This window comes from Gymnoscopelus braueri (assembly GCF_963280865.1).
Source record: "Gymnoscopelus braueri genome assembly, chromosome: 5".
In the NCBI taxonomy this organism is placed as follows: Eukaryota; Metazoa; Chordata; class Actinopteri; order Myctophiformes; family Myctophidae; genus Gymnoscopelus; species Gymnoscopelus braueri.
In genome coordinates, this window is record NC_137606.1 from 53,657,246 (window position 1) to 53,670,646 (window position 13,401).

At 41.8% G+C, this 13,401-nt stretch overlaps 2 protein-coding genes across 11 annotated transcripts in view; one reads left to right on the top strand and one right to left on the bottom strand.

Moving 5' to 3' along the window:
* The window catches only part of LOC308086080 (uncharacterized protein), a 499,718-nt gene that overhangs the window by 448,706 nt on the left and 37,611 nt on the right, over positions 1 to 13,401 (bottom strand). The gene's annotated exons all lie outside the window — the stretch shown is intronic.
* Positions 1 to 13,401, top strand: part of LOC308086062 (uncharacterized protein) — an 82,297-nt gene that overhangs the window by 66,453 nt on the left and 2,443 nt on the right. For all 10 annotated transcript variants that reach the window (XM_080429403.1, XM_080429405.1, XM_080429406.1 and 7 more), the window contains 4 exons: positions 18 to 1,296; positions 4,188 to 4,355; positions 6,559 to 6,732; positions 12,189 to 12,238. In XM_080429403.1, coding sequence (XP_080285529.1) covers positions 18 to 1,296; positions 4,188 to 4,355; positions 6,559 to 6,732; positions 12,189 to 12,238 — 1,671 coding nt within the window. The remainder of the gene's footprint in view (positions 1 to 17; positions 1,297 to 4,187; positions 4,356 to 6,558; positions 6,733 to 12,188; positions 12,239 to 13,401) is intronic.

A 13,401-nucleotide genomic window follows, 5' to 3' on the forward strand; every position in this document is an offset into this window, starting at 1 on the left:
GGAGTTTCTGGCTGCAGTCTACCTGTTCCACTGTTTCACACAGAGGAACATGGAGGTCCTGAAGACATTCCTGGACGATGATGATTACAACAGTGACAGTTCCCTCTCTGACTTCCTGAAGGCTGCTATGAAAAAACCCCTGCAGAGTGAGAATGGTCACCTGGACCTCTTTGTTCGCTTCCTTCATGGTCTCTCACTGGAGTCCAACCAGAGTCTGTTAGGAGACCTGCTGGGTCAGACAGAGAACAGTCCAAAGGAGATCCAGAGAGCCATTGAAAACCTGAAGGAGATGGTCACTGATCATGACACAGGCCACATGACACAGGCCATCGGCGCCGCCGTCCGCGGCGCCACCATATTCCAAGGCGTCGTGGGCACCATCAGCACCACCATCGTCGCCATCGCCACCATCGCCTTCGGCGCCATCGCCATCATCGTTGCCATCATCGTTGCCGCCGTTGCCGGCGCCGGCACCGCCGTTGCCGGGGCCGTTGCCGTTGCCGGCGCCATCGGCGCCATCGCCGCCGGCGCCATCGCCGCCGGCGCCATCGCCGCCGCCCCCACCCCGGAAACCGCCCAAGGCGCCGGCACCATCGCCGGCACCATCGCCGGCGGCTTCGCCGGCGGCATCGCCGGCGGCATCACCGGCATCACCTCCGTCATCAGCGCCATCAGCGCCACGGGCGGCGCCACGGGCGGCGCCATCGGCGGCGCCATCGGCGGCGCCATCTTCGGCGGCGTCATCGGCGGTGTCATCGGCGCCATCATCGGCGGCGCCATCATCGGCGGCGCCATTGGCGGCTCCTTCGTCGCCATCGCCACCATCGCCGCCGCCTTCGGCGCCATCGCCACCTTCGGCGCCATCGCCACCATCGCCGCCGCCGGCGGCGATGGTGGCGATCGCTGGTGGCGATTGATGTGTGCGATCGCCATCGCCATCGCCATCGCCATCGCCATCGCCGCAACCGTCGCCATCGCCATCGGCGGCAACAGACAGAGAGACCTCAACAACCTGAAGAAGAAGCTTAATGCCAGCTTCTCTCCTGACAGATGTATCAACATCTTCCACTGTCTGATGGAGATGAACGACGCCTCAGTAAGTCAAGGGATCCAACTGTACCTGGAGTCAGAGAGCAGATCAGGGAAGAAACTCTCTCAGACCCTGTGTTCAGCTCTGGCCACCATGATGCAGATGTCAGATAAGGTTCTGGAGGTGTTGGACCTGGACAAATACAACACAGACATGGAGGGGCGACACAGATTGATCCCAGCTGTGAGGAACTGCACAACAGCCAGGTTAGTAGTCATGTGAATATCAACATGTTAGTTCACCTTTCACTTATATATTACATGCATTCATCCAACATGAATAAACATACTTAACACGCACACTCGCACACACACACACACACACACACACACACACACACACACACACACACACACACACACACACACACACACACACACACACACACACACACACACACACACACACACACAGTAATATGTACACCTGAATACATTTCATGCCCGGGGCCCCAACATGAGATTTGTGATGTTGTAAAAAGTTTTGAATTGAACAGACACAACACAAGACAACTGTGCAGTGGTGGAAAAAAAGTACTCAGTAAAAAGTATAAATATTGCAATATAGAAATACTCTGTTACAAGTAAAAGTCTGGAATTAAAAATGTACTTGAGTAAAAGTACAAAAGTATTGACATCAAAATGTACTTAAAGTGTACCAAAAGTAGAAAGTACTCATTATGCAGAATGTCCCATTTCAAGTTTTCAAATGCATAAAAATAAATTTAAAATAGCAGATCTACAAGCTCACAATGTGTCGCATCGCGACACATTGTGAGCTTGTAGATCGACTATTAACAAATAGCCGAAATGTATATAGGGCTGAAGGGGTTAATATATGTTTTGTAATAATAATCTAAATCTACGAATTAACTATCAACTAAAGTTTTTAAATAATTGTAGTGGAGTAAAAGGTACAATATTTGCCTTTGAGATGTAGTGGAGTAGAAGTGAAAGTACTGAAAACTGGAAATACTCCAGTAAAGTAAAGATACCTCAAAATTTTACTTAAGTACAGTACTTGAGTACATGTACTTAGTTACTTTGCACCACTGCAACTGTGCACTCGCCCTCCGTTTAACCTCACTCTGTTCCTGCAAGCACAGGAGTTTTTGTGTGTGTGTGTGTGTGTGTGTGTGTGTGTGTGTGTGTGTGTGTGTGTGTGTGTGTGTGTGTGTGTGTGTGTGTGTGTGTGTGTGTGTGTGTGTGTGTGTGTGTGTGTGTGTGTGCGTGCGTGCGTGCGTGCGTGCGTGCGTGCGTGTCATGGTGGCAGTGAAAGGTTGACAGGTGTAGCAACAGTCAAACCAAGCAGAGCATTAGTGAAGGTGTACAGAGGATGCTCTTTGAAACAATGAGCTTATGGTCATTACTTAGGTTTACTCACTTTAATGAGGAACTTTAATGAGGAATTACCAAGTTACTTAATACATAAATGCAAGTTGCTTGTTGTAAAGTGGTTCCCCCAGGGCGGTCTGCAAATTATTTTGGGGGGTCCCCAGATGATTATCTTAATATGCAGCAATTACAATTTAAGGGCTTTTAAGACCTTTTTAATACCAAATTCGCCAAATTGTCAAATATTACAGAGGAAAATAGACGATCTACAAGCTCACAACGCCTCGCAGTGCGAGGCGTTGTGAGTTTGTAGATCGGCTATTTTCACAGTATTTATCTGTGAAACCAAGTCAAACTAAATATAAATCCTCAACTCCTACAATTCCAAGTGCTTGTCAGGGTGGAGGGTCCCCTGTTCAAAAATTGGTTTTGTTTTGGGGTTAGGTGTTTTATTTTTGGGGGGTCGCGGCCTGAAAAGTTTGGGAACCCTTGCTGTCATTTACAGATACAACTTTCCATCTGTCTTCCACTTCTCTGGTTCTCTGTTCTTACTGATCCTGTTAAAGGGATATTTCACTTTAAAAACAAAATGGGGTCATTTTATCGTCTACTCAGGCTTTTGTGACTCCCCCAGATAGTTTTTAAGTTGCATGATTCAGTATTTAGATATTTGATGTTCATTTAAATCAGACACGCCCCCTTCCTATACAAACCCATTGTAACTTCAAACTCCATGTATAACATGTTAGATTCATCGAAAACACCTGTCCTTGGTTCTGGTGACTCATCCTGCCATCCTAATACGTGAGGGGGCCGCGCTTTTTCGATTACTTTTTTCATTTATTTAATTTAATATTTGTATTGTATTAAATGTTTTCATTTTCCATAAAAATATATAAAAAATAAATGAAAAAAGTAATTGAAAAAACATGGTCTCCTCACATATTAGAAGGGCAATATCAGTCACCAGAACCAAGGACAGGTGTTTTCAATGAATCTAACACACTGGGTTTGTATAGGAAGGGGGCGTGTCTGATAAAATGAATATCAAATATCTAAATACTGAATCAAGCAACTTAAAAACGGTCCGGGGTGCTCACAAAAGCAGAGTAGGCGATAAAATAACTCAAATTGTTTTTGAAAGTGAAATATCCCTTTAAGTTGCTTGATTCAGTATTTATATATTTGATATTCATTTTATCAGACACCCCCCTTCCTATACAAACCCATTGTAACTTCAAACTCCATTTTTTAACATGTTAGATTCCTCAAAAACACCTGTCCTTGGTTCTGGTGACTCATCTTGCCCTCCTAATACGTGAGGGGGCGGTGTTTCTTCGATTACTTTTTTAATTTATTTTATTTTTAAAAAATCCCCCAAAAATATTTAAAATAAATGAAAAGGGTAATAGAAAAAACACGGTCTCCTCACGCATTAGAAGGACAATATCAGTCACCAGAACCAAGGACGGGTGTTTCCGAAGAATCTAACATGGTTAAAATGGAGTTTGAAGTTACACTGGGTTTGTATAGGAAGGGGGCGTGTCTGATAAAATGATTATCAAATATCTAAATGCTGAATCAAGCAACTTAAAAACTGTCCGTAGCGCTCACAAAAGCCTGAGTAGACGATAGAATTACCTTTTTTTTTAAAGTGAAATATCCCTTTAATGTCTGGGGAACTACATAGACGATCTCTTAGTTAACTTCCTTGACAGTGAAACTGGCTGATCTGTTTGATCATTTCTTATTTTTCATTACAGACTTGTTGGCTGTGACCTCCAGAAGAAACACATTGAAGTTGTGGCTTCAGCTCTCAGTTCTAATCCATCCCATCTAAGATACCTGGACTTAAGTTCTAACCGCGAGCTGAACCTGGATCCGCTGTGTGATGCACTGAAGAATCCTCATTGTAGACTGGAAACTCTACGGTCATATTCATTTACAACTTATTTTCATCACTTATTTATCATGTGATTATACTATTAATATTGTGGTGATACTTTATTTGTAGAGTGTGAATAAGGTTGATATCATAGTGACACACTTTGACTAGAATAATGATAAGGTACAGTGACTACAGTACGTGTTACAATTACAATTGAGATACGTTCACCCTTTCTTTCTTTCTTTCTTTCTTTTTATGCTGAACAGTCAAGGTGAACCCCAGCGCAGACTCAAACACAAAGGCAGGAATAAGACAAAAATCAAAGTATTTAATGCCTGCCAAGCAGAGTAAACACAAAAAAGGTAGAAGTAGGTAAAACTATATCAAAGGAACAGGCAAAAAGGCCGAAGTTTATCTGTCTGGGCAGGTGAAGCGAGGCGAGGTCGATGGATTTGAAAGAAGTACTCGCATATTTTACTTAAGTAAAAAGTATCAATATTGCAATATAGAAATACTCTGTTACAAGTAAAGGTCCGGAATTAAAAATATACTTGAGCAAAAGTACAAAAGTATTGACATCAAAATGTACTTAAAGTACCAAGAGTAGAAAGTACTCATTATGCAGAATATCCCATTTCAAGTTTTCAAATGCATAAAATTAATTTGAAAATAGCAGATCTACAAGCTCACAATGCGTCGCATCGCGACACATTGTGAGCTTTTAGATCGGCTGTTTTCAAATGGCCGAAATGTATATAGGGCTGAAGGGGTTAATGTATGTTTTGTAATAATAATCGAAATCTACAAATTAACTATCAATTAAAGTTTTTGAATAATTGTAGTGGAGTAAAAGGTACAATATTTGCCTTTGAGATGTAGTGGAGTAGAAGTAAAAGTACTGAAAACTGGAAATACTCCAGTAAAGTAAAGATACCTCAAAATTGTACTTAAGTACAGTACTTGAGTACCGGTACATGTACTTAGTTACTTTGCACCACTGCAACTTTGCACACGCCCTCCGTTTACCTCACTCTGTTCCTGCAAGCACAGGAGTGTGTGTGTGTGTGTGTGTGTGTGTGTGTGTGTGTGTGTGTGTGTGTGTGTGTGTGTGTGTGTGTGTGTGTGTGTGTGTGTGTGTGTGTGTGTGTGTGTGTGTGTGTGTGTGTGTGTGTGTGTGCGCGTGTGTGTGTGTGTGCGCGTGCGCGCGTGCACCAAATTCGCCAAATGGTCAAATATTACAGAAGAAATAGGCAAACATTGTGAAAATGGCCGATCTACAAGCTCACAACGCCTCGCAGTGCGAGGCGTTGTGAGTTTGAGTTTGTAGATCGGCTATTTTCACAGTATTTATCTGTGGAACCGAGTCAAACTAAAGGTAAATCCTCAACTCCTACAATTCCAAGTGCTTGTCAGGGTGGGGGGTCCCCCGTTCAAATATTGGTGTTTTGTTTTTGGGGGGTCGCGGCCTGAAAAGTTTGGGAACCCTCACAGAGACAACTTTCCATCCGTCTTCCACTTTTCTGGTTCTCTGTTCTTACTGACATCCTGTTAAAGGGATATTTCACTTTAAAAAAAAAATTGGTAATTTTATCGTCTACTCAGGCTTTTGTGACTCCCCAAGACAGTTTTTAAGTTGCTTGATTCAGTATTTAGATATTTGATATTCATTTTATCAGACACCCCCCTTCCTATACAAACCCATTTTAACTTCAAACTCCATTTTTTAACATGTTAGATTCATCAAAAACACCCGTCCTTGGTTCTGGTGACTCATCTTGCCCTCCTAATACGTGAGGGGTTGTTTCTTCGATTGCTTTTTTCATTTATTTTATTTAAAAAATATATATATCCCCCAAAAATATTCAAAATAAATGAAAAGGGTAATAGAAAAAACACGGTCTCCTCACGCATTAGAAGGACAATATCAGTCACCAGAACCAAGGACGGGTGTTTCCGAAGAATCTAACATGGTTTAAATGGAGTTTGAAGTTACACTGGGTTTATATAGGAAGGGGGCGTGTCTGATAAAATGAATATCAAATATCTAAATGCTGAATCAAGCAACTTAAAAACTGTCCGTAGTGCTCACAAAAGCCTGAGTAGACGATAAAATTACCCAATTTTTGTTTTAAAGTGAAATATCCCTTTAATGTCTGGAGAACTACATAGACGATCTCTTAGTTAACTTCCTTGACAGTGAACTTGGCTTTCTTATTTATTTATTTTACATTAATCTGTCATTACAGACTTGTTGGCTGTGACCTCCAGAAGAAACACATTGAAGTTGTGGCTTCAGCTCTCAGTTCTAATCCATCCCATCTAAGACACCTGGACTTAAGTGATAACGGGCTGGACCTGGAGGACCTGGATCTGCTGTGTGATGCACTGAAGAATCCTCATTGTAGACTGGTGACTCTACGGTCAGATTCATTTACAAAACTTATTTTCATCACTTATTTATCATGTGATTATACTATTAATATTGTGGTGATGCTTTATTTGTGGAGTGTGAATAAGGTTGATATCATAGTGACAAACTTTGACTAGAACAATGATAAGGTACAGTGACTACAGTACGTGTTACAATTGAGATACATTCATCCTTTCTTTCTTTCTTTCTTTCTTTCTTAATTTCTTTCTTAATTTCTTTCTTTGTTGTTACGCTGAATAGTCGAGTTGAACCCAAGTGCAGACTCAAACAGAGAGGCAGGAATAAGTCAAAAATCTAAGTCTCTAATGCCTGCCAAGCAGAGCAACACAAAAAGGTAAAAGTTGGCAAAAATCAAACAAAGGAACAGGCCAAAACGAAGGCCAAAGTTTTTCTATCTGGGCAGGTGAGTTGAGGTCCAGGGATCCAGCAACAACAGAGCTGGCAAACAGAGGAGTCACAAACAAGCTAAGTTGAGACAGGAGTGTGGTGTGCGCTCTGCTCTGTGTTGCAGACAGACAGAGAATTTATTTTACCGTCCATCCCTGTAGATGATGACCATTAACATGCTCCACACTGATGACGTTCCAACTTGCATCTTCCCGGTGGCTTTTGTTTGTGTTTCACCTGCTAAAAAAACTCCATGGTGTTCAGCAGTGCAGTGCGCATGAGATTAACTGTTTCAATCAGCTGTTAACGTTAAACGTGGCTCATTCAATATCAGACCATATGGATTTATAGCGTAATTACAACGCATATGTCTCATTTTAAAACATGGGGGTGTGGCAGCTATCTGGGATTTGGGTGTGGGGGTATATGGGAGTAGGGGGCTGGGGGTTTGTGGGGGTGGGTTTTGAAATGTTTAAAAAATAGCTGGTAATAAATTTAAAAAAGCTACAAATGGGCAGCAATGGGATGTGTTTGCTTGTAGATAGGCTTTTGTATAAAATAGAGTTAAAGTGGTTAAACTGTTCCTCATTTTGCTGTGGACCCCCAGGAACTCCCTCAAGGACCCCAGAGGTCCGCAGAACGCACTTTGAGAACCACTGCTCTAAGGATATGCAAAAAATATGATTGTGATTTAAATTCTATATTATATTATTGTAGATTTGAAGAAAATAGAATAAACAATTACGTTGCGCTTTTGTACAAACATATCAACACTTGAATGTCCCTAAGAGTGTTCTTGAGTGTTTGTAGATTTTATTTTTAACTAAGTATAAATGACAGCTGGTTAAAACATTGGTTAATGTCAGAATCTTTGTGAAAACCAAGTAAATGGGTTGTAAGAAGAAATCTCTTCTTAAGAATATTTGGTGATTGAGGCCCATGGATGTAAATGATCCCATTAACTATAACAATATTTTGCTACAGTAAACAATTGTAAAAAGCAAATGTTTCAAATAATGGAGTAAAAAGTACAATATTTGCCTCTGAGATGTAGTGGAATAGAAGTATCTACTCTTATAAAGGGGGAATTGCTACTTCCGCGGCTGACGCCCACAGCAATTCCATAGCAATTCCATTCATTTGCACCTCTCGCCTGCTGACGCCATACCCACAGCATTGATTTCGACTAAACACAACAACTACATCGGACCTCTCAACACAAAACCAGCCACAACGTGCACGCTGAATTTACGGGTGGCGAAGGGCACCTCTCATTGCTCACTACATATTTTCCACCTCGCAACATAATTAATTCCATTCACCACATTACGAGCACAATGGAAGGGGAAACAGTTTCACACCGTTTACCGTGCGCACCACCGAACGCCGACGGCCACAGCCGAAACAACACGAAGCAGCGGCCATTGAAATCAGCCGTCTTCGCTCGCAAAAGTATGTAAGGGATAATGCATGGGGACGTAGTCATTATTCACATTTAAAGCCTTCAGGGCGATTAACCACCATTATCCCGCTTATTACATGCCTACTTAATAAATACATACATAAATTTACCCAAAAGTAACAACAAAACCAAGTATTTCCTTGCTTACGGCAATGAAAGTATTCCATAACTATTGGGCTGGGCGGACACGTTTGCCTCGGAAAACAAGTGACACAATGGAAAAAAAATCGCCCCAAAACACAGTCGCCCCGGGCCAAATCCGGCGGTATTACAGGCAAATCGCCAGTATATACACTGGGGGGCGACTGTGTTTTGGGGCGACTTTTTTTTCATTTCCTCATTTGTTTTCCGAGGCGATTGCATCGTCTATTTCTCACTTCAAATGTTTTCCAAAACATTCTTGAGAGCAATGTTTAGTTGTAAATGACATTGGTTGTTTGTTTACATGGCTGTCATGTTGGATAAAGCATAAAACCAAACAGCGCAGGTTCAATCTCTCTGCATCGCCACAACAACAACAACAGAAGCACGTCCTTCGCTTCACCCCCCCCTCCTCCCCCCCTCTTGCTTACCTTTTTGTTCGAACCACGCCGTTGCTTTCCACACTCACGCTAATATGTCTGTAATTCACGTGCCATGTACATCCCAAAGACAACGTACGATCTACACCAGACTTTTCAAAGCGCGCGTATGCGTGGCGCGTACAGCGCGTTTCTTCAGATCCAATTGATATCAATGATAGCGGCTACACCAGGCGCGTGGATACGCGAGTCCCGCATACGCAGGCTTTAAAATAGGACTGGATGTAAAAGTGCGTGTGTGCGTGTGTGCGAAAAAAAGGCTGGTGTGTTTCCACAGCTTACTGTGTGTGTGTGTGTGTGTGTGTGTGTAAGCACCGCAGGTTACATCTCCGCACAGACATCCTTGCACTATGATCTTCACCCAGCCAGCAACAACAACAAAACAATCTTATGGCCTACCTTTCCTTGAGGTCAACTGTGAAGAATAACATTGCAAAAATAGTTCCAATCCAGTGCGTAACACACAAACAAAAACACCTACCGTAATTTTGAGCCACGAGCGCCGTGAAGAAAAAGTCCAGGCTTTTAATGTGTGTGCGACATGTGTGTGTGTGTGTGTGTGTGTGTGTGTGTGTGTGTGTGTTGTTGTCACGTGACCACTACTAGCCAACCAACAGCCTGGACTACATTCAGTGTTGCCAGATTGTGCGCGAGAAACAAGCTACCATCCATGTTTATGCACAAACAACAGCGGCGGACTGGCCATTTGGCGTACCGGACAATTGTCCGGTGGGCCGCTGGGCCAGTGGGCCGCTGGGCCACAAAAAAATATTAATATTATATTATATTTTCGCTCCCGTTTTATTACGGTCATTTCCGGGTCGCGCGGCCAAATTATTAGTTACGTTAATGTTTGGGCTGGGATTCTTTCCAGCAGGGGCCTCAGTGCGGCTGCAGAGTTCATGTGCAGGGCTGGGCTGCTGCTGAAACAGTGAAACGCTCCTCCCCCCCCCCCCCCCCCATTGACAAAAAAAAAAAACCCTTTGACAAAACGGCCCAGGGGGGGGGGGGGTGGTGGGCCGATCCGGACCAAAATGCCAGGGCTGAATTTTGGTCCCAGTCCGGCCCTGACAAACAACAGACAAAGACGGCGACGAGACCGAACGTGTGCGGTGTGGGGGGGGGGGGGGGGGGGGGGGTAGACGACGTAGGCCTAATAATAGAGCCCTGTGCGCGGCTAGCGGGCCGGCCGCCCGTAGGGTGGACGGACCTCTAGTAAAGTATAATGGGAGTACTTAAGTAAAGTAAAAGTTCCTGAAATGTACATAAACATATTTATTTATTTATATTCACATAAACAGAAGTACAAGAATGCCTTGTACAAAGGACATAAACACTGCCAGTGCAGTCAGATATTGGGAAGTTACAAAGTGCATGTAAGGCAGAACATTTTTACATACAATAATACAATAATGTATTATTGTATTATTGGCATACTTGTCAAACACAGCAGACAACAATCATGGGTAAAGGAAACAACGCCTCCTCCAAACGCACGCACGCACATACACAAGCACACACTCCTCGCATTTATAGATAGATTTACATTTGAATCCAACCTACAACAATACATCTCTTGTGCTGAATGAAGTCCTGTCAATAATGACGGCAGCAGACAGACATGTCAATGACAGAGAGACACATCATATAAGTTACTGTATATTCAACACTGGCAACAAATGTTTTGCAAATCAACCAATTATGTGTGTAGATAAAATAAAAATAGATGTGTTAACTGTTTATTATTTTGTTTCAAATCAAATTAGAGAAGCAACAGTTTTGGAAGTACATCTTACATGTGAATGTGAAAACTGTAATAGAATAGTGCTACTGTCACAGAAACCTTGCATCTCCATATTTCATTTATTTCTGTTTTCTTTCACAAATGAATGCTATTGCTCATTTGTCTAACCACTTATATACTAATATACTTCACTCTATGACTGTCCCATGTAAAAGCAGCTAAAATGCCTGATGTACAAGGCAAGCACGTTCCATCACCTATTTCCAAACTTAAAATAATAACTACATGGGATCCATTGGAACACAGGTTATTCTTTCCATTTCCTGAAAAGTCACTGTTTTGTGCTAAATCCAGCTTATTTACTCATACATATTTACTCTTTAATCATGTTAAGAGTTAATCAATGTGCACTAATCTGTGCCAAATAAGCGCATAGAATTTAAACGTAATCATTATCAGCTTAAAATATATGGTTAGGACAGTAATTCATGATTTCAATTGATATATTTAGTTAATATTTACAAATTAATAATGGTAGATTTATTGCACATACTTTTAATTGAACCGTACAATTGTATATAAAGAATTGTCTAGCATAATACATGTAAGCTGTAGTTTGGCATCAATTTAAACCATTTAGAGGAGTCAGTACCCTATCCCTCTTTTAGGCATGTCATGATATGTGAACATTCTTCTGAGAAAATTGACAACCATTCAGTGAGAATGGCAGATCTACAAGTGCAAATAGCAGATCTACAAGCTCAAATAGCAGATCTAACTGGAGAAGACATAGAAAATCACCTCCCACTCATTTCATGACAGTTGCTCATCCAGCACATACTGCTGCAGTTACATTTGAGTGTCCTCAATTTAACATTGTATGACCACGGCCTGCTGGCCAGTACGGGACCGTACCTATGTTCCCCGGGTCCTATGTTCCCCGGGTCCTATGTTCCCCGCTTTCCTAGGGAGAGCGGGTAATATAGGACCTAACCTAAACCTAACCCTAACCCTAACCTTAGTGGGGAACATAGAACCCGGGGAACATAGGTATGACCCCGCCAGTACCATGGGAAGAAATAACATTACTCTATATAAATCTAAAAACAAGAAATGTTTCTAACGCCTCTCCTCCAAGCCAGGCGGCAGTGAGTTTGTCCAGACGGGCTGCCTGGTGAAGATAATGGTAGCAGAAACACTGTAGTGTCAGGTAGTGGAGACGTTGAGTTGGACAGTCAGACATTGATGCATTGTTGTTCTACTTCCTACAGTGTGAAACATGAAGGAGAACTCTGGACAAATCCTCAACTCTTTAAAAGATGTGAGTATCTGTCTATCTGTCTGTCTGTCTGTCTGTCTGTCTGTCTGTGTGTGTCAGTATCCCATATTGACATTTTCTACACTGTGTTGGTCCCTCCCTCCCTGGATGCTCTCCCTTCAGTAGAGCTTAGGATGAATTCAAAAGCAATTGTTTCCTTAAACACAACTGTGTTTCATGGTAACCTGACTCCGCAAATGGAAGAAGCTTGCGACACACATTTTGTTTCACAGCACATGGTGGAACATTTTACTTAAGTAAAAGTAGCAATACCACCATATAAAAATACTCTGTTACAACTAAAAGGTCTGTGTTCAAAATGTTACTTGAGTAAAAGTACAAAAGTATTGGAATCAAAATATACTTAAAGTACAAAAAGCAAAAGTACTAAAATGTTTGAAAATAAATCTAACAGCTCACAACGCGATGCGACGCGTCGTGTTGTGAGCTTGTAGATCGGCTATTTTCAAATAGCCGTGGTAGAGGCTAAAGTGTTTAATGTATGTTTTTTAATATAATAATTTATATCTGCAAAGTAACAAGTAACTCAAGTTTGCAAATAATTGTAGTGTAGTAAAAGTACAATATTTTCCTCTGAGATGTAGTGGAGTAGAAATAACAGAGAATTGGAAATACTCCAGTAAAGTAAAAAATACCTCAACATTTTACTTAAGTACGTTACTTGAGTAAATGTACTTAGTTACTTTACACCACTGGATAGGACTCTATATGAACAAACTTGTTATATCAATAAAACTCATTGCATTTTTTGAAAATAGCAGATCTACAAGCTCACAATGCGTCACATCGCGTGGCATTGTGGGCTTGAAGATATGCTAAAAAAAGGATTAACCCTTCCCTATAAAATAACAATGACATTTACCTCAGTAAAATTATGCCTATTAACCCTAACCTTATTCCTAACCTTAACCTCAGTAAAAGTACTGTTTTATTTGAGAAAATAAATTCACTGCAAAATCCATGTCAGCAGTGGAATTGGATCCCATGATACATGGAGCGCGTGGATTAAGAGACTAGCGATCATCTACTTTCCACAGGGACTGATTCAAGTGGGAGGTTGTGAGATAACTGTGATAACTAAAATACATTCATTCAAGTGGTCTGACTGACTAACCGGTTTGGCGATAGCACTTCACCCCTGGCAA